Here is a 27647-nt window from a genome sequence, read left to right on the forward strand (position 1 = left end):
CTTACATGTATAAACACGTCAAGACAATGGAACTTCATTATTAATTAAACCCAAAGGGAATGTTTTCATTATTTGATAATAGAATAAAATATAATACAGGTTTAGTCTGTCCAGACAGAGAAAGTGTAGACAGGAGAGACACACAGTAAAGGGTCTTTGCCTGAATTTACATTTTCCGCATCTATGAAGATCTACAAGTGTCTGCATGACAAGTCCCGTCACCTGCCTATGTGTCCCCATATGGACGGGCTACTGTATGTGCCTCCTTGACTTTTCTCTACATATAAGGCAAACATCGTCTGACAGTATATTTTCACATTCAGAAAACGTATTTATTTACCTTGGTCCGGCTTTTTAAAAAAAGACTAATTCATCTCGTTTTATTGAATCATTTTAAATTTAGCTTCAAATGTCTCAAACTCTGTTGGACTTTACCTCCTCTACCCAGTTCCTAGGTTTGATTCATATGAGTTTTGATGGCAAACACTGATCAAACCATTTTAAAATCCCACTGGTAGGTGAGATTTTTCTCCCAGCTTCATATGCATTTAAACACACATTAGCCTGTTGGAGACAGAAAGAGGCAGAAAAACCCAGAAAGCAACACGTCCAGACTGCAGCCTGTGGATGTAGCCTACTTTCTTAATGAAATAATAACTGAAAATCTTTCTATTCTTTCATTAGACTCTGCTCAGGCACTAACGCTGTATTCTCCCGCTGCTTTTGCTCCTAATTACTAATTGGCCCATACTAATAATAAACAGTCATGCATATGGAAATCTGATCAAAATAGCTTATTTGAATCAATTCAGGGTAATTTATTCTCATCATTATTCCCAGATACTCAGTGCGGTATTGATCAACTCCATAATAAATATGTAATCAATCTATTATATCACTTGAAAACAGTATGTTTGATGTTTGATAAGGCATCGGCGTGTGTGAGCACGCTTGGCTCGGTCCGGCCGCGCCGTCTCAGCATCAGTTCCCTGCCAGGGGAGTTTCAGGGGAGTAAGAAATGAGGTCAGTAAGCAACGCTGTGGTGTAGGGCGACACCCTTGGGCTCCCCTCAGTCCCAGCCTGCACACGGCCCCAGCTGATGGCTCAGCCCTGCCATTACACACAGTTACGCAAGGCTCTGTGAGGCCTGCTGGCTTTGGCACAGATCAGACCAGGAGTACCGGCCAGGTACTTTACTGCTATACCAAATATCTGGGCTGGAGACCAACACGGGAGCTACACACAGACACAGAGCATGCTGACGTGGAGCAGGGATTCTTAGTTCTCCTGTTCCATACTCCATGCACCACATATATAGACTTTGTAAGTTCTAATTAATAGCTTTATTAATAAATCACTTAGCGATAGTTTATACTTTCATGCAGCATTGATGAGGGCAGGGTTTGGCCTGTCAAATTTAGAAAAATCTGCATTACTGCTGAGTCATTAACAGCCAAGTCATTTACACACTAAGCATAGGCCTACAGTACAGTGTATGGCTACAGTTGTAAAGTCATATGTAGGCTACTGTACAGGTAACACTCACTAGTTCATCAATCCTCTGTAACTCAGTGTAACTTAGTGTCTTAAACACTTCGTTAGTTTTTATGATTTCAGCTCAGGTCTTTATCGGCAAGATGGTTGAACTGAGTTCCTGTGGCACTGTCAGGACTGGACCTTCGTCACCATGGTTACTATAATATCAGCCACGGCTTGGTTAGGTGTAAGCGTCAAAACTCTGTGGTCAGGTAAAGGAAAAAGTACTTTGTCAATATGACTCCATTTTTGTTGTCATGGCGACAGTAATTACAATGCTCATTAATAATAAAAACAAAACACACACTTCTACTTTCTGCCCTCCTGTGTCATATTCATCCATCCTCGACCTGATTTCATCTCTGTCTCTTTACGCTACGTCACTGTTGCTCCTGTCATTATCACTACGACCACTAGATGTCGCCTAGGAACAAAATTTGATGATGGGTGGTGATATCCTGCTGCACGGACAACCAGAGGATTTTTTTAATTTTATTTTTATAGTCACTTGAAAATGTAAGCAGCAAGCAACATTTCATTCTTGTGGTGTTTTTTTTTTTTTTCGGTCTTCCAAAGATCAACCAAACTATAATTACAAGAGATTGACACTGACACACCCACAAAAAAAAAAAAAAAAAATCTGCTTTCATTTTGCTTCAATTAACAGGACGGTTACAGACTGTGTAAGCTGCGGTCGGACCGTCAGGAACAGTCGAGAAACTTCTCGCGTCGCCGCTCAGATGTTGCAGCGGGAACAACTTCAAGCCTCTAATGAAGTTTCTCGTCTTCTCTTTGAAAGACAGAACGCTCTGCTTTACCCCCCCTCCCTCCCTCCCCTACCCCGCTCCGCCTTCTCCCCACAACTACCAGCTTGACCCCCCCTTTCTTCCCTCCCTCCGCCTCCTTTCACTACCACACACCACACACCACACATACACACATGTGCAGACACTCAAACACACACACACACAAAAAAAACACACACATTCCAGCATCTCCATTAGCAATTCATGAGCGGCGTCTCATTAGACTTTAAGTTTTACCATAGGCCTCTGAAGTATATGGCTGGAGCAGTTATTAATATTTCATAGTCTCCTATTGAGGAGCTAAAAACGAAGTCGACCCGCTTCCGCTACAAAGTGACTTGCGCTCTTCTTTTTTTTCTCGAGTTTTTTTTTTTTTTTTTTTACCCCCTCTTTTCCCTCTTCGTTAGACTGTCTCTCTCTTCCCCTCTCCTCATCATTCGCTCCTCCGCCGTCGCTTTCTCTCTTTAGCTTCCTCGCTTCCAATCCTTCTCTGCCACACAGACCTTAACTCAAACTGACTTAATTGGGCTGTCTTTGTTCTGGGAAATGTGGGCATACCTTCGCCTTCTCCCCTGCACGGAGAGAAAAGAGAAGTAGAAAGTGAAGAGGAGGAGGGAAACAACAGAGGAGGAGGGAAACGGTGGAGGAGAAACCTGAGTGAACCCCCGATTGCTCTATGAGTACTCCCTGTGCCATGCTCGGGTTGAAGGGGAGGGGGGGTGGGGGGTGGGGGGGTTCAGGGGTGGAAGAGGAGGAGGATGGGATGATGTGAGTTTGTGTGAGTGTGGAGAGGGAAAGATGGGGAGGGGAGTCTCGAGGGTTCACAGGGTGTCTGTCAGACTGGCAGACAGGAGCTCTGCCCCCGAAACAAACCCATGCATGAATAAGTCAATAAAGCCATGTCTGTGCAGTGTGTGTGCATGTGTGTGTGTGTGTCTGTGCAGTATGTGTGTGTGTGTCTGTGCAGTGTGCGTGCGTGTGTGTGTGAGACAGAGCAAAAGGAGGGAAGAGGAGAGCATCAGACGAGGATAAGGGTGATCAGGGTGATGAGGCTTCATGTTTCCCAGCGTCTGTGACAATGAGACAGACGCCACATTCCCTCACAATGAGAAACAGACTGAGAGAGAGAGAGAGAGAGAGAGAAAGAGAGAAAGAGGGGAGAGAGAGACGAGTGATCAAAACCAGAGAAAGAGAGCGGGGTGCTTTGAATCGGTTGGGACAGTTACAGCATGTTTGCACATTGCACGAAATTGGTTGGAAGCAAAAGTATGTGGGAATATTCTCCGTGCTGCGTGTGTGTCTGTGTGTTAGGGTTCTGCACAGGCCTCAAGCTGAGATCCGAACCCAGTTGAACCCAGTTGAACTCAACTGAACCTGACTGGTTTTGCCTGTTGTGGAGCCCAAACCTCACTCAAAATGTTTTTTTTTGTTTTTTTTTGCCATTTTGCTTCCTCCAAGGACAAATAGATCAGCTTTAGGTAGACACCAGTACGCAGACACACAAACAGTAAACACATGTGACATTCTGAGCAGTGCAGTTCAGAAAGTATTCATCTCCTGCTCAGTGGTGGAGCGTCGGGTCCATCGGCGATGTTGGGTGGCGGGATCTGGTTCGCAGTTGTCTTCATGTCCTCATGGACCTCGCTTTGTCACACTATTGAGTGATTCTCTAAGTGTTATGAGGGTCACAGGATTCCTGAGGGATGGGGGTCATTTCATTCTTCAGTAAGACTGGGATGGGATAAAAAGGAAACAATAACAACAGTCGAGTCTTTATGCAGTTCTAATACGAATGCTGTTTCTGTTTCTCATTGTTTTTTATTCTCTCCCGTCTGCTGTGGTGGCTGGTTGTTTGAATTAGGTACGGCAGCACACCAGCGCCAAACACGAGTACATTATACTAGCCAACGAGGCATTACATGTTGCGTGGCAACACCACAAACTGCAACAGTGGAGCATTTGACTGTACCACATGGAGTTCATTAAATCGCCTGCTTTACCTGTTCACACCCACATCGGCTGTTGCTTTGTGTTCATTCTGTCCAGGTGAGTTGTTTAACCAGCCCAGCAAACAGTCAATAGACAACCAGAGAGGAATGTAAACATGTGTCTATAGGAGTTATGATGTGAGAGTGCAGTTTACTCTGTTTACACTGTATAGCTGCGTTTCCGCTGACCTGGTCAAGTTTAAGAGGCAGGACCTTCACATTCACACAAAGAGTAGGACCTGTATAGGACCCGCCAGTCTCCTGAGGCGACGCAATGTGCAACTGTTTCGATCATCAAACTTAATTGTTGTGTGCTTTTGAATTTAAAAAAAAAGTTTGCATCATGTAAACATTGCATAACAGTTTTGATCGTTGCAAAATCATTGTGTGGCAGTTGTTCTTTTACTGCTCTTGTTGTTGTTTTCCGGCAGTGTAGATGCTTTTCTAATAATGTCACTGGGGCCGTTGACTCGCTGTTTTGGTAAGCAACCAGATCCAGAGCGAGAGAGACAGGCCTTTCCGTCAAAATAAAAGCACCAAGCTAATAAAATGCGCTGAAACTTTTTAATTTAAGGAATATAATTTACAAGAAAGTCCCCGAGCCATTAAGTTAACATTTGCTTTTATTGTACTTACAAGTTGTCTATTTTATAAGTTTTATGTTGGTGAACACTTTTACTTTGGTGAATTTGGTGATTTCTGGATCCGCTAGAAGACCAGACCCAGAATGCAGACAAAATTCGGAGTTAACAGTCTTGTGACGCGAGGCTAGCATCACATCCCACTTTGAGTCAAACCAATCAGCACCGAGTAAACCTTGAGCCCCACCAGCCAGGGCCGTTGTATAGGGAAGAAAGGTGATGATAATTCTAGGGGCCCAGCGACCCACAAAACACCCCAGTAGTCTAATCTTTGTATGACTGAATTATTCTGCATAAGACCCTGACTAATACTCATAGTAATGCTGCATTAGCATCAAAACAAAGTAGGCTAAATAAAAAATGATAATACACACGTAGTCTAAGAAAAAAAAACTGGAAGAGTCAGGGGCCCACTTTAGTATTCTTTAAGGGGGCCCAGAATTCCTAGCAACGGCCCCCTCGTGCAGCCCCCGTAAAAGTTCCAGGAGATGGTCCTCTAGGGGCGGTTCAACCCCGAAGTTCCTGCAGTGGAAACGCCCCTAATGATACAAATCTACTGTATCTATTTCACACAAAAACTGGTACATCAGAACCAAACCCAGAACCAAAGCTACACTGTTTCAAACAGTCAGAGAAAGTTCTTGAACTCCGTTCTAGCCCAAAACTTTATGTTGAACTTGCCTTAACCCAATATTTGATTCAGCCATCTCTCCACTCACCAGGCTAAAGCGACACAGCCTCTTTCTCTTCCACACTGGGTATTACTATGTACTTGGAATATAACACACAGGCATAATGTCCCCATTTTTTATTATTGTTGATCAGTTTGGCAGTGCATGATTTACAGTATCCACCATCATATTTAGAGCTTCCTAACCTTAACTTTACCTTGAACACAGACAATATTCTCACAACACTGGACTAATTAGATGTTGAAAAACATCATTCAACAGAGTCCGTAGGGTTTTGCATAACTCTCCAACATGAACGTACTCTTTTGATAATCAAATTGGACAGAGAAAAAAAAAAGAAGAAAAAAAAAAATCATTATCAAATGTTATTAGAAAATCTGGGAACCGGTCCATAATCGGAGACCTTTTGCAACAAAGTGGGAGTTCTGCTGTACCTGACCTGAAAACGACCTTACATTCAGGGGTTTGTCTCAACCTGTTGGGTTGAGAGCAGGAGGCAGAGCTCCAGTGAGTGCAGAGTGCCGCGGAGAGGTAAGAGCTTTAGGCGTTAATACATTGTAGCTCCACAATTATAGCTCCCCTGACACACATGTACACCTCAACGTGACGAATCAGTCTTGGGCAATGAAGAGAATGATTTAATAAGAGTCAGTGAAGTCCGAGGGAGAAAAAGAAATAGAGGAAAAGACCCGGAGACGTGCGGTGGGGGGGAGAGACAGTGACAAACAGGAAGAGATGGAGGATGGAAACAATTCAGTGTCCTTGGAAACCAATAAAGCTAATTTGAATTCGAGACCGAGGACTTCTTCTCTCTTCATTCTCCTCGTATGACCTCCTCCTCGCCCTTCTCCTGCGCTCCCCAATCAGTTTAATCTCTCCCTGCTCATCCCTCCCAGATGCTCTGCCTCTCTTTCTTTTTCTCTCTGTCACTTTCTCTCTCTCTCTCTCTCTCTCCCTCTCCACCCGTCGTTCATTACCACGCTCTCTCTCACCAAAGCAGATTTCTTTTCCATGACGGATGGGCCCTGCGAACGCTCATCCAAAAAGCTCTGTCAGATCTTCGGGCTCACGTAGTAAAAGCAGAGAAGGCAGACGGTTCACTCGGGGACATGCGTGGCATCGTGGGGCGGGGGGATTGTGGGAGTCAAGGAGGGGTTTGGGTTTTTGCTGGTACTTAACGTCATTTTGTCAATGCCTGGATCTAGTTGTGGTTGGCCATGCAGAGACCATATTAGCCATGGGAAAGCTCCTCTGGCGCTTGAAATTTTTTTTTTTTCTAAGATCTCCCTCTTTTCCTGCTCTCACCCCATCAGTTCTCCCCCTGCATTCACAGTCTCTGTGGTTCTCCCACAAGCCCGATGCCTCGCGGGCAAGTCCTTCCCTTTCAACATCTTAACCATAACCCCCCCCCCTCCCTCCAGCCCTTCTCTCTCCTCACTCCATTCTGCCCTCACTTTTCCTCCCCATCTCTTTTTCTCTCTCTGTCTGCGATGGTCAGGTCTCATGGGGGAAGACAGTTGGCAGGATGCAGGCTTGCTGCCATGGCAACAGGAACCCTCCCTCTCCCTCAGGTCTCCTTAGCAACTAGTAGCTTGGCTTTGTAGTAATGAGCCGGCCCAGCATGCCATGCTGGAGAAGCACGAGTTGTGTGTGTGTATGTGTGTGTGTGTGTGCCTATGTGGCTTTGTCTTTGCGCGGGTGATATGCACACTGTTAAAGACTGTTTGACTTCTATTCCAATGTCAATTAATAGTTCAGGATTAGAAGTTCTGGTGCATTTATGACCTGGAATTATGTTTCACCCCCCCATCCCTTTCACCGTGTCTTCGCTCATCAATTTCATTTCAGCTTCTAACATCTGAGCATCTTCTGAATGGAAACGTATAGGCTTCATCTTGGAGTAATCACAGTCAACACACACCAAGGACAGAATAGGGTGTGATTTTTAGGAAAATGCTTTCAAAATGGGCTCTTCAGGACAGCGCATCAGACCAGAGCCAAGAAATTTAAGTTCTCAAAAATTGAGACGCTGTGAAATGGCAAAAGAAATGATCTCCGGGAAAATAAATCTACCTCGACACAGTTTTTCAAGAAGATCTCCAAAAAGAATGTATCTCCTGTAGACAATGAGTGTCCTGTCTGATTGCTGTGAATTAGCTGTAATTACTATTCCTGTCTTGTTTGGATATTACCATGGGGGGCCCAAACCGGGTATCAGGTTACTGTGAAGCAATTAAAGATGAAACTAATGATGATCCATTATGAACAGAGACACCACCCAGGTTGCGGTGAAATATGATACGGACACATCTGTGTATGTATTTTGTTGTGATTAATGTTCTGATCAGAAGTCACCGTGAGGATTCCTGCAGTTTGTTGAAGCGTCAGACTTTTTGAAATGAGTCGCCTGTTAAAGTGATAGCTGTGGGTTTTTTTGACATAGGGGTTTCCGTTCCCGTTCCCGTTCCGTTCCGTTCACATCGCTGAGTGATGTCCTGCTGTGGACAGGGTCAGCAGAAAAAAAAAAAAATTGCCACAAAAGAAGAGCTGAAGTGTATATTTGCTGTCAAACAGCCCTTTCCTGTGAAACCACATTTTTGGGGGGGATAAGTTATTGTGTTGTTGTGCTTCCATCTGTTCCTATGCACAAGTACACCTTCACTTGGCTCTGTTTGACTTCAACAGCTGATCTGCAGCATTACACAGTGTTTACACTATGTAGTGTGTATTGAGTTCAACAGTTAAGGAAATGTGAGAGAGAAAGAGCAAGATGCCTCGTTTCATGGCCAAAACTATTTTTCATTTTGCTGAGTTAACTGATAAAAAATTTAAAAAACTGAGCAAACATTTTGCATCATTTATTTATGTAGATCAAGTGAGATTAATATTTCTTTAAACTGCTCACTTTTTTAATTTAAGTAAGTAATATGAACTTAATTTTGTTGTTTAGATTCAAGTTACACTTCATATGAAAGGCCCCATAACATTACACTAACCAGAATGGCTGATGGGTAGTGTAGTGTATGGTGTTGAATGGAAAAGAGTAAAGATAACATAGATAACATAAGAAGATTGGCTGTATTACTTTATTATTCTTAATGAGATTTTTCCCTCAACAAACTCAAATTGATTCAAAACAGATTTGACATTTTTAAATTACATTAAATTTACTTTACCTCAGATTCACTTTCTTCAGTGCCAGCTCAGTATTACGTATTGTTCAGCCTGGTTGTTGCTGCTCTCTTGATCTGAATGTATTACATGGAATATACTGATTGTGTAAGTACCACACACAACCAGATCTATTTAGGGGCTGCACTTCAATGAGCCTGATTCTACATCTCTGAAATGTTGCCCACAATTTATTATACTGGAGATTGGCAGCTGTTCACACCGTACCAATCAGGATTAAGAGTCATCGTTCTTGTCCTAGAGCCAGGAAATATAATAATGGAAACACTGACAGCTACAGAAAAAAAAAATGCCACATTTATAATGATAAGCATGGAGGAAACCTACAGCTACAGCTACCTTTGTTTGTATGTGTAGTACAATAAAATGGCCTAAGTGTCACTAATGGTTAGAGAGAAAAACAAAATAAAAGATCACCTTCTCCCAAACAGAATCCAGCTGACACATCACACTGAGTGAATGAAGTGAAAGAAAATGGCAATGTGATCTGAGCAGACGGGTGACATTCACTGCTGGAGTAGTAACTTCAAGATGGGAGTGTGATACTTTAATCAAGCAGCACTTTGAGAGCAAAGGTGCTCAGGCTCTGAATATTCAACAATACTTCCCCTTTTTACACATTATAATGGTTATTAAATACAAAGTGAATACTCATGGTCTTTATTAAGTGGTTTGTCAGCGCTACTCTGGATTAAATCAAACTAACCTATAACTGAGGTACAGACACTTTAAGAAAAGTTGATCACCACTTCTTCAGGAGTCTATTATTCACTCAAGGCTGCAGCATTCAGCGTGGAAAAGCTTTTGAAGTTATGGAAAGCATGAAGGTTGAACTTATTTGAATTATCTGAATATAAGAAACGCTTGTTATCAGCAACACAGTGTGTGGCAGCGTCTGGTGTTTTTGAGTATGTCCTTGTCTCTGTAGTTCTTCAAGTCAATCTGGCCTCTCTTGCTTTTCATATGAAGTGCCGCTCGGCTTGTCGAAGCCCGTGTTCCTTCCCGTGTATCAGCTTTTTTAACTGTGGATCTGTGCATTTGTTGGAGGTGTTGTACGGCGTCAGCGTGCGGATGGATGTGACAGCTGAGTGAGGTGGGTGGTGATCCCCTGAGACTCCGATGGCAGGTGTGATCAGGCCTGTTTCTCAGCTTCTCTTTTGGCTCCCATAGGTGTCACAAGGCTCCACCTGGCACGTGAAAAGCTCCCAGGAGAAGGAGCCGTGGAGGTGACTCCTCTTATGAGTGCGAGTCAGAGGTTTAGGTGTCACACTCCTTTAATTGTTGTTGCTAGCTCTTGTAATGAAAGGGAATCTTTTTTGTACTTGTTTTCAGTATAGTAGTACAGTAAGTTATTAGGCAGCCATTTGTTTAAGCATTGCATCAGAAGCTCACCTCATCAAATATGCATGATAATGTAGAAAATACAGTTAAATCCAGATAAAGATGAATGGAATTTGACCTTGTTTTTAAAATGATGAAAGTTCACACAGCGAACACAAACACGCTTCTTTTCCTGTAAGGTAACTAGCTGAAACACTAAGGTAGCAGCTATAAACAAAACAACCAGGTGTGAGTGGGCATTCCTCGCATCTCTTAACTTTTAACAGAGTTACTAACAAGAGGAAACATGGCTTTTGGTCATTTGTTAATTCTCTGCTTCACTGGGCAGCTAGCTTGTAGGTTTAACCAAAAACAGGACAGGAAATCCAAAGCAGAGCTCTATGCTAGCTAAAATCAAAAAGACAAGAGGGGAAACAGCTCTTTTGTTTTCACTGATTAAATTTTCCCTAAAAACCATTAAAGAGGGAATAACGCACTGTACAGTTGCGATATCACACGAACGAGTGTGATTAAACAAAATACAAAGATAAAGACGGGGATGCAAGATGTTTTTTTGCCCACTAAATTGACTACTACAGAACATCATTAAAATTTAAGCAGAGTCCTGGAGCAGGACAAAGCAGTGTTCCCCCCCCCTGGTGATTGTGATGCAAAGCCAACAGGAAGGAAGCACCACTCATGTCCACTCTGGGTCCATCAGTCTTTACAGAGCTGACTGTGGCCTGAGGACCGGGCATCTCTGGCACGCAGGGAGGATTTTCCGATCCCCTGCCCTGCTTTCAGATGCTCGTTAATCTGCCGGCTCTATTTTTATCTGCCCTCTCCTCCCGCCCCCGGGCTCTCCGCCTTCACTCACTCCTTATGTCCGTCCGCAGAGGGAGAGGCTGCCTCGGCAGGCCGGCAGCTCCAATTAGAGGCCTCTCCGCTGGGGATTGGGCTTGCTGTCCGCCCCTGGCCCCCCCGGGCTCTCTTCCCCGTCTACCTTTCTCAGGTTAGCCCCAGACGACGCCTCGCTCCCTGCCTCTCTCCGCCCGTCTCTCTCCTCCCTCTCTCTGCCTTGTCTCTCTGTCTTCCCCCGCGAGCTTGTGCAGCTCCGCAGGGAGTAAGAGGGAGTGAAAGGCCTTCTGTCGCCTCAGGGCTGGCTCCAGTCCCTCAGCTGTACTTTGAGGTGAAGCTAACTGGTGCACGTTTCAGGAGACGGCCCCGGTGCAAGTGCTGGAGACACTAACTCTGATCATTTTGTCACAGCTATCGCCGGTGTACAGCAGAAACTGCCACTTGTACGACAAACACTATGATTCCTCCTTCACACAGAGAGAAGAGGATTCTTCAAAGATTCTTTGATTGGGTTCATGGTCATGACTCAAACAACCACCAGTTTAAAAATACTTTACACACGCAGCTCTTCACTTGTTTTCAAAGACTTCTTTGTTATAAGCCGCTGAATAAAGCATTCAGTCTTTAATTAAAATATTTTTACAACACAAACTATTCTTAACATAATCATTTCTCAGGCTGCTAGGTGGTACAGTATATGGCTAAAAGCCATTTTAACATGTTTAAATTGGAGTATTTCAGTTACTGCTACAACTATTAAATATTTCAGTATTTGTAGCTCAGTGATATTTTAAAGATAGCAGCACACTATTATTATGAAAATGTGAGTGCACATATAGGCAGCACACACACATACACAAATATATATATATATAAATAACTGTGTTATTGTCCCTGCATGGCTACACTGTATTCCTCTGACCCATTATTGTCCTGCAGTCGGCATAAAGAAAAGCATTTTTTCCCAGCTTAGCTCCCACCCAAACTCCGCATGCTCACACCTTCTCCAACCCCATTAATCCCTCAGCCTCCCACTTCTTTATTTCCCTTCAAAGAGACAAGCGCTGCCCGTGACATCAGTCACAGGAAGTGAATCTTTAGCGTTGACTAATTTCCATCGATTGCCTCCAGACAGGCTTAGCAGACGAGACCCATTCCCACACAGAGCCTGGCTGCTCTCATTTAAGTCTCCCCGCCTGCAGAAAACGCTCCACAATGAACGCAGTCAGCGCTTTTATCTTCTCCCCCACTCCTGCTTATTATCAAATAAATGTGCAGCATAGAGAGATACCCATTGACAGGACCGTGCATAATGACTCCTGGCTGTGTGAAATGGATTAATAAATAATGGTTGAGCAAGGGGAGAAAACAGCTTTGCCTAGTCCCACCACTTCTCAACAAGGCGGTGTAGAACAATCCCTGCAACACTCGGCGGGATTGTGCCGGACCACATCTAATGGAGCGCTGTATGGAATTTAAAACACAGCCCTCCTCTTGAATGTGCCATGCAATGCGTCATAAATTAGAGGTGGGCTCCTTAAAATACGAAGCAGAAAGCGCTATAAAATCCACTACATGATGTTCTCCTGAATCCTCTAAAGAATCCCTTCCAAGAGGCTCCTCTCCTGTGAGGATAGAGAGGTAAAAGCAGCCTATAAAAATGTCCATGAACAGAACTCCTCTGCAACCTGTTTCTCGTCTCACTGCTGACAGAGCTGCAGCAGAAGGTAAATCAGTTTCCTTTTTGCTTCTGCTTTCACGCTCTCATGAGTATACCAACAGTTCAAACACACATATCCTGCAGTTTCCATGTGCAAACTCAATTGAACAGGCACACAGTTGAGCGTGCAAACACCGGAGGCCTCCTTGTTTTTTAACAAAGCATCCCCATCCATCCCCTGTCAGTGACATATTGCTTCATTAACACTCTTGGCTTTGTGTGTATTGACAGCTTTTTTTTTTCAAAATGGCAGAGAGTAAAAGTGTTCCTCCCGCCTGCTCTGCACCAAAGGGGCTTAAACAGACGATAAAACCCAAACTGAAGCTGTGACAGTGAAGTGTGTGCCCTGACTGTCACTGTACCACTGTGCCAAAGTAATAAGTCTGAGACACGAGGTGAAAAGGTCTCAATCTCCTTAACGCTAGATTAAGCAGCAGCTTGATCAAGGCGTCTTAAGTGCTTCATTTTGGAATCAGGATCAATAGCCACTAAGAAGAATTGAGCCAGGAGCTTGGGTAGGTAGAGCTGATTGAATAGAAGCTAATGACTTCTCAGAAGCCCCTTACAGCAGTGGAATGGATCACACTGTACATTCTGCTCCTGTTTTTTTATTATTATTATTATTATTATTATTTTCCTTTACGTTTCAATAAAAAAGGTTAATCTATTCTCCAGCTCATGTCTGACACAGTGATACAACCCGTGTGTCAGTGTGGACATGCAAACACACACAGGACTCATGGTTGAAAAACATGTTTTCTACCAGGACCGGTGACGTGACGTAGATGTTGGGGTCAATCCAGATTTATTTTTTTCAAGACCCGCAAAATAAAAACCTGTGCTTGTTTTTCTTGGCTTCCAATAACTGCCCGACCAATTATGTCTATCAACACCGCGCCCACCCTCGGTCGCCATGATCCGACCAATCCCCACCCTGTCTCTGTGGTTTCAGGGTGAAACCCAGCTGAGGAGTGCCCAGAATTAACCAGGATTAGCCTTGGATTGTCGGGGATTACTCAGGCTGGAGAGGGATTAAGTATGATTGCCAGTTTGGGGTGGTGGGTGGGTGGGTGGGGGGGTTGGGAAGGGAGAGGGGGGGGGGTTAGTCTGGGTGCGCAACGCGTGCACATCGAGGTGAATGTATCAAATTCTGAAAAATGTTTAAATGCGTTGTGTGTGTGTTACAGTGCTACCGAGGACTGAGAAGTCTCAAAAACAGCACATCTGATTTGATCTCAACATCTGAAACGTCTGGTTTGACAAGGTCCAGATATATATATTTGATATTAGTTGGTCTGTAGAATTAATATGGAGGCTTTTCTCTGCTCAGACACAAAGCTCTGTTGAGAGAATTGCTAGGAACAGAGAGACAGCAAGAGGGAAAAGGGTGCAATGGGTTACATCATTCTTGTTGCTATGCAACACAAACTGGATAATTTGCAATGGATGTAATTAGTGTTAGCTAGCTAACCCAGAATAAAAAAGGGACAAGGGGGTTGAAAATAATAATAATCAAGAAAATTAGCCATTGCTCTGTTATTGCTATTCTGAAATGGAGGATGTGGGCACACAGCTTCCTGCTGAAGACGCCACACACTTTCTAAACATTTGGAGGCAGGGTGTCAATATAAGTCTCTGTGTAAGTGATGGACTAAATACTGACAATGTAAAGCATCATTAAATCATAGAGTATAAATCAGCCTCTGTCAGTCTGACACAGTTTTAACACAATCTGAGACGTCGGCTGTGTCTCTGCTCTAGTAGACCACAGACGTTTCTGTCCGTCCTCTGTTTGTTCAGGCTGGAGTATGTTAAAGAGACACTTCACTGCCTTTACACATGAAGCTTAATTTGCTCATCACAGAGTGCTACGTGCCTGTGAAAACAGTTGTGTACTCTTTGGTGTGGCTGTGGAAAGAACTTTCCAAAGTCTGAAAACATAGGCCTCGTGATGTCATCAGGGTCTAATGAAAAGTGCTTCTGAGTTGCATGACGAATAGATTTTTTTGGGACTACAGGCCAGTAGGATGTCTTTACCTCTGCTATTTTAAAATCTGTCTCTTACACGTTGTTGACCTGTCAGAGCAAATGACAAATAACCTTTGAATTTGCATCATGACCAGTTTTTACCATCAAAACGAGGATGCCCCTCGGAATCTGTATGTGAAGGCATGTGGAGCTGTATAATTAGTGATACACTGTTAAGCACACAGACTGGTGGTGTAGGGTAAATCAAACATATACCTGTATGAATCACTCAAAAACTTTATTGACACAGACATTAGCCTATAAGATAACTGCTTGTGTACAATTAGTCCTGACTGCTTTAAGGTGGACGTTAATTTGAAAGTATAATTGGACAGAAAAGTCAATGGTGGTGATTCTGATGTGGACACCAGACATTTGGATGTACTGAAAGAAACTTCCCTTTCTCTCCTCCTCAGCTGCTCTCTGTGTGTCAGGCTGTTTCAAAGCAGCAGAGTTCATTTTACACTTTGGGAAAACTCCTATTTCCTTGCCTAAAACCTCAGTTCCAGCTTGGATGATACTACATTAAAAAAAAAGAAAAAAGTTCAACATCAGTTCAAACAGACCATGTTCTTTAATACTAAGTAATGGCATGTAATGTTCTTTTGTTCATGATATTATTTAACATCAGAGCATTTAACACTGTCTAGAATGACAAAAAATCATATATAGATACAAATACAAGAAAGATGTAACAATAAAGACAAGTCTACATGTCATTGCATTAGCATAGAGTTTCCATAATATATAAATGAAGGTGTCTATATCTGTTTCGGTTTTAAGGAGCCATCAGGACTGTAACTGTTTCTAGGGAAAAAAATACACTATTATTGTTTTCAGTTCTTAACACCACAAAAATATCTTGGCTTAAAATAAAACACTGACAATTGTGAAATATCTGACTACATAGGATATCTTACATCTAAGTGAAACATTTCAGATTTGTCATGTGGTTAACTTTTCATGCTACCATTAAGCAACAGAAGACGGGAAAGAGAGCCAGGCCTTTGACAGGAAATAAACTGCACAGATTCACATCAGTACAAACTAATGAGCGGTACTTTGTTGCAGTTAGAATAAATGACAGTGCAGGATGGAAATGACTGACAGGGCGAGAATCAAAAGGGAACAAATCCAAGTGCCAAAGGTTTTTATGTCAACGTTCAGACTTGTTCATCCTCAAGTGTCTGTTTGTTTTAGAGTGACACAGAATTACAGTTTGCCTCCACAGAGAGTTGCATCCAGGAGTTTGTACTTTAGAGAGTCCCCTGTCAAAGCTGGAGGAGTCCTTTCTAATCCTCTGCTGTGTCTCAGACCAACAATGTACTTTTATATTTTAACCCACTGTGTCACCAGGCAACAGAATATTGTGCCCCGTTTTAAGTTTACCTTTTATAATGACCATGTGGAGGATATTTTTGCGTGTTTGTGCGGATTACTCTTATCTGGCAACATGGGGCCACTTCATAAAGAAGCACACCACAAACATTTTTTTTTTTTACAGCAACTTGACAAAAGATTCTTGGAAACTGTGGAAAAATACTGTTAGAGTTTGTTTCTGTGTAACGCAACCCACATTTTGGTCCCACAAATGGTTCTGCTCGACCCGTGTAATTCGTATAGTAATGAAAATAAATTAAAATAAACATGATGACATGTGAACAACCATTGTTTTATAATGATGATGTGTGGAGGAAATGTATCCAGGTCTTGTCATTAAAATCAGTTGAAAATCAGTTATGCAACTTCCTCTTAAAAAAGAAAGAAAAAACTCTTTTCCTCATGAAAACCAATTACTTTAAATCTGGCAAATGTTTTGTTCTACTGTTATGATTTGATGTTAATATTTCTAAGAGAGTTCCCGTCACAATAGAAACAATTCAATAAAGTATTAACAAAGTGATTGTGATTCAACAACGCTCCTTATTTGATTATGACACAGATACTTCCACCTCATGTCTGTGTTTTCATTAAGGGATATAAAATCTTCCAAACAGAGGTTGTTGCCTGGTGCTTTTGAAAAGAAGGTACAAGTGTATGAATTGTGTCGACAGACCTGTGTGTCCATGGGCCATTAGCTAACCACTGGACTGACCATCCCCTGACTCAGTAAATGCAGCAGTGTGTCAAGATCAAACATAGGCAGTAGTTCTATAAAAGATACAGTATTGGAGCGTATACAGTGCATCAGGCTCCCTGCAGAGGAGCGGTGTGGATGTGAGGCCTCGTTCAGTAAAGCGTTTTCTCCGTAACAGTCCATCTCCTCCTGCAGCGGCAGGAAGGCAAAAGGCTGAGAGCAGAGTGAACGGGCTTCACTTCAGAATCAGTCTTTCTGACAAGTTAATATATACACTGAGGCAGGGGTGGCCAGCTATGTGCCAGAGAGGGCTGAGGGGCTGCAGGTTTCATCCCAGCTGAAAACTGGCCCGGAGGATATGAATGATCAGATCTGCCAATCAGTGGCATCTCCTGCTATATGGCATTGTGATGTGATGCGAATGTGATGGTCTTTTCATTTCTTGCTGTTGGTTTTGTTGTGATGATAATTATAATGGTGACACTTCAGAGGATCCTTGAGAAAGGTTTATTTGGTCTATTACTGTATGTTTATTTGTTTGATCTAGCCCAGTGCAGTTCAACTCATGGCCTGCTTGAAAATCCCCCAAAATTCTGGCAGTACACATCTGACCCTTTAATAATACGGAGGTCAAATAACACTCTGTCAGAGCACTTTTGACTTCAATGATAAAAATGGAACATTTAAGACTCAGCTGAAATCGCGGTAAACTTGTAAAAAGCTCTGCAGTCTCCACAGCAGCATGTCACAGTGACAGGCTTTAATACAAGAAAGAAAAGGTGAAATGATTTTTGTTTTGTTTTTACACAAAAATCAATTATTTTTTTCTACATATTTTTCGAGCAGTGATGAGCAAGACTGCAGTCTGACTGCATGTATCCTTTCACTTGTACACAATAAAGCTGGACCAGCTGACCGGTACCTGCTATGACTACAGTAGATGTAGCCACAAGTTTTTTTTGTTTTTTTTTTACTTTTTAACAATACTTTCTCCAAATGCTATGAATTGTCTTCAGCCACAGGATTGAAACAGGTGACAGTTTCATTGTTGCTGCTCATTGTACCCTCAATTTTACCATGACTTCATGGGTTGACTCAGTCCAGCACATTAAAACCAGTCATCTCTTTGAATGTTTTCTCACAGGTCTACTAGCAAAGCATCATCATTTGTCAGTGTCTTTCAAAACTGTTGAAGCAGATCACGATTTCAAAAATAAAAGTTTTTTCTGCTATGGTTATGGCTTGGTTAGGTTTAGGCACCAAAACCTACATGGTAGACTCAGAAAAGACAGTGGTTTGACTTAAGATTACAGCTTCCTCAAGGTTTTGGAACATTTGTTGTCATGGTTAAACAGTAAATACAGCTGGGAAGAAGTTGTGATTCCGTTTGAGAAAACACAGTTGTCACTGGAATCTAACAATGTTGTCATTTGTTGCTTGACTGAGGCTGTATATGAGTGCAAAGTTATGGAAAGTTATGGACAGTTTCTATCTATAAATTCCAATAAGTCCTAAACACACTGACTTACTTTAATAATGAACACTAGTACACTAGTAAGAGAGGTTTTCCAGCCGTGTCTGGCTGGTTGTAAAAATTACAGATGTGTGTATATGATTAGTGTAACAGTAAGATTCAACAGCACAACAGTTGAACCAACAACTCAAAAACACAACATTATAGAATTTACTTTTGTATCATACTTGCGGTATACTTAGCATAACTAACAAACTGGCAACATTATAAACAGCAAACACTGAGTGTTGTGAACAGAGTTATAACACATTTTGTTTAGCTTTGTTTATTGTTCTGACAAATTGCATTCTAGTTGTCTATTTCAAGTGCAAAATCAGTTTCAGTTACCGTGAAACTGCAGAATATAAAGCTTAAAGGTCCATATTGTAGAAGTGGATGTCCACGTGTTCTCTGATCAAAGGGCAGGTCAGGGTTCTTTATTAATACTGTGAAAGTGTCAAATGCACACCGTATGTTCACAAACTGAGCTTTATACCAGCTGTTAGGATTTCTGTAACTTTGTGATGTCACAACAAAGCAGTCACTGCTGTCAGCCATGCCCCAGGCCCTGCTGTGTGGACCCACGCTCCAACCTTGCAGGATTTGGTTTCTCTGAGTGTTCACAGATCTGTACTACAGCTCCGGAGAGACACGTGAAATAGGAGATGTGAAGCTACAAAGGTCTCTTACAGCTTCATTTCTCTTTTCCCCATTTGTGGATGATTCATCGGAGTGGTGTTGTGCTCCTATGATCAGTTAAGGAGGCGGCCAATTAGAAATCATATTCATTACTTGGTTAGAGTACATATTTTTACTATTAGCAACTTCATTACAAAAATGAGCATATTAGTCTCTTAAAAGAGTTTAATGGTATTATTTTCAGAGGACAATGCAGGGGAGCTGCCACATTATAGCACTGTACAATGTATCAGCAGGTGAAGGGGAACCGCAGTTGTGGTATAATTGTTGCCCTGGTAGTTGAGCAGGAGATCTCTCTCTCTATTCACACACAGACAAAGACACACACACACACACACACGACTGCTAATCACAGCTTGGTACAGGTAGCGAGGCATTGGGACTGCTGGTGATTGAGCCTCCCTGGTGGATTGGAAGCAGGAATCTGACAGACTCAGATAAAAGGCTGTTTGGAGTTGCCTGCAGCATCAAACAGCATCAACCCAACACCGCCTCCCCCCTCCCTCCCCCCCAGCTCCTACCCACCCACTCCCCATCTCTTCCCCACCATCACCTCCACTCTCTTCATTTCTCTCTCTTTTTGGTTTACTCTGTTGCCATGGCTACGCCCAGCCGGAGCTGTCATGTTGAGGAGGAACCTGTCAGGGCGCCGCTCTCAGATCACCTGATGCAGGTCGCCTCCACCGGCGGCCTCTTTCACACAGCGTCATCGTTCAATTTGGCTTTGATTAAGTCTGAGCTCTGTGGTGTGCGAGCAGCTGAGAAGTGAAGTCGGGTCTGTTTCGTCGCCAAACGTTGAGCACGTGCATTTTAGAATGACCCGGTTTTTTTTTTCTTTTTGGAGAGGACCCCTCTGAACGGCTGAAAAATCACTCCTATCCAATTTCCATGTCTGTGAACAGAGTCTAGCCAAAGCAACGTGATTTGAATGGAGGATGGGATGAAATTACCTGTTAGGAGTCATGCTGAGGGGATGTGTGTGTGTGTGTGTGTGTGTGTGAATAGTAAGATACAAGGCTGATCTGAAACCCACTTAAAGCCGAATTCCCCCTGTAAACATTTTGCTAGAAACCCATTACCTGCTGTTCTGGATGTTGTGATTTTCATATTAAGCTGCAACAACAAAGAACTGTCACCTCTCTGAGCTGCCCAGTTCACAGCCAGCAGCTCTGTATGCTACAAGAGTATGTATAGCCTATATATATTCATATATACACACTGTATAGATTATGTGAAAGGGCAAAATGTAACTTGCCCCCTTTTTTTTATACATATACTGTATATACATATGCTAGTCTTTTAGTGTGAGTGAATGAATGAAAGAGTGGCAGGATGGGGGTGGGGGGTGGGGTGGGGGTTTGGAAGTTGCGTAAGGTGATGAGTGGATGGATGTGGAGAGAGGGAGAGAATGAGCAATGTCGTGATCAAGAGACGCTGGGACTCTGAGAGGGAGATGAATGGGGCTGGGAGCAGGAAAATTGGACAGGAGGCGGGGAGTGAATGAAGATAGAGAATGGCTCCAGATATCAGGAGACAGAGATTGTGAGCTGTGTGCAGGTAATAAACAAGGCAGAAATAGATAGATATCTCCAGAGAGGAAAAAGAAAAGTGAGTGATTGTGTGCATGGTGGTAGAGGTTGGGGTAATCGGGAGTGAGGTGGAGAGGGGTGGGGTGGGGTGGGGGGGGGGGGGTCGTTTCTCCCAAAAGAACTAAAAAAAAAAAGAGCAAAAGAGAGGGAAGGAAATGAAAAGAAAAAAGGAAAGTGAGGAAAGCTGGAGAAAGTGTGAATAATGACACAAACAGGAAAGATTTGGATGAACATGCTGTACTTAAACTAACTTGGCCAGCTGAGATGATGTGTATCCCTGCTAAGCTCTCCTTTAGGCAGGCTTAGATCTCATCAACTCACTCCAGGTTGGCACTGGCTTCAAATGCTGCTGCGGAGCCTTGGATTAACTATACAGCCGTCACTCAGACACTTAAACAGGGGTCTGGAGAGGCTTATCCCCCCGCCCCCGCCCCCTTTCCTACTTCCCTTCTTCTACTATATGCTCGCCCACAACTGCCAGATCCGTCCCCCTTCAAAGCTACTCACAGGAAGACGTCGTCATAATGATATCCACCATCGTTGCCTACGTACTGTATGGTTATGTTAATTGACCTATGGTTTAGTTAAAAGCGCATGTCCCCACCCCACACCCCCCTCCCTGTTTACTTTCCCTCTATCTTATTCCAACCCCGTGTATGAGTGCCTCTTTTTTCATTCTGGTGCTCTTCCAGATCTTCTCCTGCCAAATCACGCCCTGCTCCCTCCCTCCCCCCCCCCACCCTCCCCGTGTCTGGCTGGATCTCAGGCTCTCATATTTGGAGGCCCTTGCAATCGATACAGGCTGTCTGTGATTGGGTTGCCTTGCGTGATTCATTTCTGTAACCTTGGTGATGGTTTGATGTGGAGGCTGCACCCATGTCCATATTATGACTCAGTGAGCGCGGTGAGCGCGTGTGGAGAAGAGAGGTTGGTCAGGGGAGGTATCGATTGGTCCTTTACTCTCCCTGTCCTCTTTGCTCTCCCCTCCATCTCCCTCGCTTTCTTTATCCATCTTTTTTCTCACTTGCCGTGCAGCCTTGATAGTTTGGTCATAATTTGAAATGACTCTGTGTTCTCAAGAAATGATTATTTAACCCTAAATGTTCCCTTGGGTGTTAATGTTTATCTCTTTTCTTCTCTCTCCCTCCTCTGTCTCTCTCTCCCCCACTCTCTCTGTCCCAATTCCCAGAATTCAATCAGACACAATCTGTCCCTGCACAGTCGCTTCATACGGGTGCAAAACGAAGGGACGGGGAAGAGTTCCTGGTGGATGCTGAACCCCGAAGGTGGGAAGATGGGGAAGGGACCCAGACGGCGTGCGGCCACTATAGACAACGGCACCCGCTACCTGAAGACCAAGGGTCGCATCAGCCGGAAGAGAGCGGGGGCTGTGGGCGTCGGACGGGGACAGAGTCAGGGTCAGGGTCAGGGTCAGGGTCCGGGTCAGGGGGGCGGACCTGCGTTACAGGGTTCCCCAGAGCACGGCAGTCCAGCAGGGAAAGGAGGTGTGGGCATGGGGGGTGAGGAGTATGACACCTGGACGGATCTCCACTCCCGCACCTCCTCCTCTGCCTCCACGTTGAGTGGCTGCCTGTCCCCGATCCTGGCCGAGGCGGAGGCCGATGAACCGGAGGAGGGCGGGCTGTCCTGTTCGGCCTCCCCTCGACTGTACCCCAGCCCCACCAGCACCCGTTCCCCAGCCCTGGGCACTGGGGGCCACTGCCCCACTGTGGAACTGCCCCAGCTGACTGATCTGACCGGGGCTATCAGTCTAGATGAGAGTGGCTACCCCCAGTCGCAGCCAATCAAATGCAACAGTTACCCCTATGTGCCTGGGCCTAAGGCGGAGGGCTCCTACTGCGGGCCCGTGTATGGGCAGCCTTCTTTGGGTATGCTCCGACACCATACTCCCATGGAGACCATCCAGGAGAACAAGCCAGTCAGCTTCCAGCGCCCGATGAGGGGCTACTCAGAGAACAATGCCCTGCAGAGTCTGCTCACTGGAGGTCCCTCCTACTGCAACAAGGACACGGTGCTGGGCCAGGGGCGGGAAACACACTCGCTAATAACGCAGGGAACCAATGGCGTTCACAGCCAGCACAGCCACAATCAGAATCGCAGCCACAATCACAGCCAAGAGCACGCTCACAATCCCAGTCTACACAACGGCCACGACCAGAACACAACCCACCACCAGAACCACAATCAGGGTCACAAACACCAAGCCGGCCTCGACTACAGCCACAGCCACAAGCCCCACCCCGCCGCCCATGACTATCACGAGCACGGGCACGGTAACAAAGTCAATCCCAGCCACGATCACAACCCCCGTTCGGGCCAGAGTCACATGCGCAGCCACAATCCCCACAACCCTATGCACCCGCAGGCCCTCTCCCCGCGGGTCAGCACCGACATCCTGCAGCCCTACAGCCTCAAAACCTCCAACCACTACGGGCCGCGCCCCCACCTCCCCACGTCGCCGTCCCTGCCGCCCAACCCCGCCGGCGTCATGGACGTTCCCCAGGACCCCTGCCACCTGGCGTCCGCGCCTCACCCCCGTCACCAGCCTTACCCGGGAGCCCACCATCAGGGTCTGACTGACTCCTGGCACGGCTACTACCACCACAACAACAACGCCGCCGGTTACCAGGGGCAACAGCACGGCTCCCACAGCAGAATGGCCGCCACTCTGGAGATGGAGAACATACCCAATAGCCTGGACTGTGACGTGGACTCCATCCTGCTCAATGACTTTATGGACACGGAGGGAGTGGACTTCAACTTTGACGGCTCTCTGTCTCAAGGCGTGGGCATGGGGATGGGCATGAGCTTAGGGGCATTTGCTTGCCCACCGCCTGCACACAGTAACCAGAGCTGGGTGCCAGGCTGAACCCAGTCCCCTTTGGGTTTGTATAGACACGTGACCAGAAAAGCTCACCCACTGGGCCAGACTCCTGGTGGGCTGCACCCTTGGACTGACTGACTGTGATTCTGTTTCTCTGAGACTGTAGAGCAAACTAAGTATTGTCATTTTGTTTCCCCGGGGACCCCCTACACCCCCACATCCTCTCTCCTCCCTGTTTATAAAGCCTTCTGTCTCCATGTTGAACCTGTCCCCCTTTGAGCCCACTGCTGAAGACCCCCTTGTTCATGCCCTTCATTTTTTCCCCCTATTCTGTTTTTTTTTTTTTTTTTTACACTCCTCCCAGTCTCGTTCTGCCTGTTCTAAGCTCTCAAGCACTTTACATCCATCCTTTACACAGATGCAGTAACACAAAGACCAGGCAAAGTCACGTTGTGTGTTGGCTTAAGTTTAATGTATGCAATCCACTTTACAGTATTATCTCCTCCTACAAAGGGGGTGTTGTTTTTGACTTGGGAACATGATCAAACAGCTGCATAAATATCTTTCAGTGTAGAGGTGCTCAGATTGGTGGGGTTAAAACGCAGGGGAGGCTTTGAGGTTTAAGGATAAAGGGGAAAAAAAACAGGAGGTATTTAGACAAGAAGTGACGGGATGAAGGTAAAGAAAGGTAGGGAACTCCAGGGTCAGAGTGACTTCTCCCCCCACCCCCCCCACCCTGGTGGATGGCGGCATTTCCTGCTTGTTCCAGTGCGGGAGGACAGTCATCCATCAGACAACCATCAGCACCACTCCATTGAAATGCAACGTCCCTTCTTTAATCTCCAAAGTAATGCCAGAGTGATGCATCACTATTGCAAATCTAATGCGCCACTCTGTGTTTTTCAACCCCCCCCCCCCACCTCTCTCCCTCTTCAGCTCCGGACACACCAGCTTAATGTGTTTTGGCGAAAGTGATGATTAAAGTCACTCTGCACTAAATGGGGGAGGGATTGAAGGGGGTGGGGGGGGTGTTGGTGTTGGTGATGGGAGGAGGAGGAGGAGGAGGAGGGGGGGGGGCATTGAGGGGAGATGATAGGAGAGGAGAAATGCAAATATTCCCTCTGTGCCTCTTCCTCTCCATTTTGTGGATTTATGTAGCTTTCCCCGTAATGAAATAAGCAACGATCAGAGCCTGCTGTACATCCCGAGGAGCTCTCTGATTGGCCGGGCTGCCTCAGCATGGGCTCCTTCCACCGGCGCTGACCCCAGGACGGCTTATAGCGAGCGGCGGTGGTCAGACTCGGATGTTGATGGAGCTTCCGGCCTCAGACCCCAGGCAACCTTGTCTAATTCACTAAACACCCGGGTTCAAGCCCACTATGTGCTTTTTTTTTTACTCCTGCAAATTGCACACTGATGAAAAGCGTCAGCAGATTACTATTTGGTGCTATCTCCCCTTCCCAGGCTCCCTCCTATCACGCCGCCCCATCCCGAGGTTACTCGGAGGGTAAACAAGAGTAATTAACCGCCAAACAAGATGGATGATTTATGCAAGTGTGTGTATTCGCTCATTGGCACAAAGTCATAATTCTCCCCCCCCCCATCCTCCTCCACCCAGCTCAAGGAGGGCGATTTTTGAGAGGTGGTGTCCAGTGACAAGGTAAAGCGGCTGGCAAGCACCGTGCTTACACTGTCCTTCAAGCATCCCCCCCTTAATAATCACCCCCCACTCTCCCCCCACACACACTGTCCTAGCTTTTACTTTTGCTGTCGTCTTTTCTCGTGCTCGTTCTGTGATCGTGCAGTTGTCCGTCCTGTTTTCAGTACCAGCGTGGATAGGAAGCTTTCGTGTGCATTTTATTTCCTTCATTCCCACAAGGGCAAGACAGGGAAAAAAAAGGGGGGGGGGCAATCACCAATCCTCATCCTGGCACCTGTCCCACTTAAGATAGAGAGAATACGAACAAGAGAGAGAAGAAAGGTAAACAGACACGGCGAGAGGCTGAATGGGAGGGGAGGGAGCTAGATGAGTAGGCAGGATCTGTGAGACTGGGAGAGATTTTCCAGCTCGGTAGCTTTCTGTAGAATTGGCTGTTTGAATCAGGCCAAATGTCAAGTGCTACTCAGCCAGCTCCAGCGAGCTTTGACCAGAAAGCCACTTCTCCCTCCTGATCAAGGACAATGACGGGTATTTCCATACACATTTCTTTTGCTTTCTTCTTTCCTTTTCATGAGTTAAGATGGCCCATTGTTGTGACCCAACTGTAATTTGTTCTCTGGCCTGTGTGCATTTGTGTGTTGAGCTTCTCATGGGCGTGCGTATGTGTGTGAGAGTATGTGTGTGTGTGTGTGTGTGTGTGTGTGTGTGTGTAGCACAGTGATGTACAAGAACTGATTAAGGGAATATTGCTGAGAACTAACTTGCCCTGGTATTGTCCATGCCTGGCTGAGTGCAGCATACATAATATATACAGTTTATATTTATTGGTTAGGGAGATGGGTCTATGCAGGACCGCTCAGACCCCCCCCACTCCTCCCACCCCCCCCTCCCTCCGCTTTGTCTTCTGGACGACAAAGAGGCAGAATGCTATTTCAGTTTGACTACATTTCATTCTGTACATAATCTATATTGAGAAAATTGTATTATAATTTTTTTGCAAATATCAATTTCTTTTCTAAAATGATGTATCTGCTCATCTGGTGACCGTAAAAATAAAAACAAATACGAACATAGATGGTTTTTTGTGTGTCTCGGTTATTTCATAATCACAGGTGCACTGCTACAAACTAAAAAAAACTACCACAATCAAGTTAATTATATTAATTGAGACCATAAAAAGTTGCCTCAGTGTTACAGTAACAACCTGTGCACATGACACCCTCCATTTGTGGATGCTCATTTTGCACAGGCGCATATAGAGAGGGCTGAACATTGGCTTTATTAAGCAATTATAGAGAAGCCTCAAGCTAATTCCATGTATTGCCAAGGTACGGTGGCCCAGAAAGCTCATGGTACTGCAACTTGAGAAACACATGGAAACAGATGAAACAAATTCAAGCAACAAGGGAGACTGGGGTAAGTTGAGCATAGGGGCAAGTTGAGCCACCCCTTGTTGCTAGGAAACCATAAGAATAATTTAGCATGTGACCAAATATTTAGGAGGAAGGCATCATTTCATGGAGTCTGTGAAGGTAAGAACCACATGAGTAAAATGGTTTATCATTTCTGTCCAAAAAAAAACCTTTTTCACCCTCAAGTGAATTTAGTCGATCATAAGTTTCATGAGAATTGTTCAACCAATTCAACCACTTCAGCTGTGAGGACTAAGAAAGTCAATATGGTAGCTGTGGGGTAAGTTGAGCCATACACTGCAATAAACTTATTGAGTCTGTATATGTCCCAATCATTAAATCAAGATTCTATATGATTACAGTAAGTACAGTAAGTTCCTGAGAAGAGGCAAAGCTGTTCATGGTGAGGCCAAGTTTTACTTTCAAAGAGAAAGATGAGGGATTCTTCACAAGATGAAATGTTATCACAAAACTCTCCAAAGCTCAGTGAGTTGGTGTGTCAGCAGCAGGACCCAGCAGTTTGTGTTCACCTGTAACCTGGACAGGTGGAGTATGGAGTAAATGACGGAGGTGGGAGTTGGATGGAAGGGAAGGAGGGGGCCTGCTCAATTTGCCCCATACACAAGGTAAGTTGAACCACAAGACCACTTATTTTGGACATGCTATATTATCAACACCGGTATGTTTACACTCATTCTGATTGTTTTCAGGGATGCACAACACCCTGAAACACATGAAGATATATTAGCTGTCAACACAACTATAATTTCTGTGAGGTAGTGATCTTGAATATGAAAAGTGGCTCAACTACAGACGATGGAGGATGATGGTTTGTCATGTGGGGGGGAGGTGGCTATATAATAATACTAATAACATAGCTCCAGAATAAGAGACACTAGAAAGAGATATATAGAAGCAAACCACCAGGACTCATGAGGTTTTCACATTTACATTTCTCACACATTTTCAGCTGATCGAACAGCTGACATCAGTGACTCAGTGGTCGTGTTACATCATGTGTTGCATGTGTGGAGTCTGTGCATAAAAGTCAATGGTGTCTGTTTCCAACTT

General features: G+C 44.7%; 1 protein-coding gene across 1 annotated transcript in view; it reads left to right on the forward strand.

Moving 5' to 3' along the window:
* foxo6b (forkhead box O6 b) overlaps nucleotides 1–26212 on the forward strand; it is a 45437-nt gene extending 19225 nt beyond the window's left edge. The window contains exon 2 of the mRNA XM_085792274.1: nucleotides 21849–26212. Within this exon, the coding sequence (XP_085648400.1) occupies nucleotides 21849–23549 (1701 nt within the window). The 3' untranslated portion in view covers nucleotides 23550–26212. The remainder of the gene's footprint in view (nucleotides 1–21848) is intronic.
* The last annotated feature ends 1435 nt before the right edge of the window (nucleotides 26213–27647 follow it).

The sequence above is a fragment of the Trachurus japonicus genome, chromosome 11 (assembly GCF_045865225.1).
Source record: "Trachurus japonicus isolate A0001 chromosome 11, Traja_1.0".
Lineage (NCBI taxonomy): Eukaryota > Metazoa > Chordata > Actinopteri > Carangiformes > Carangidae > Trachurus > Trachurus japonicus.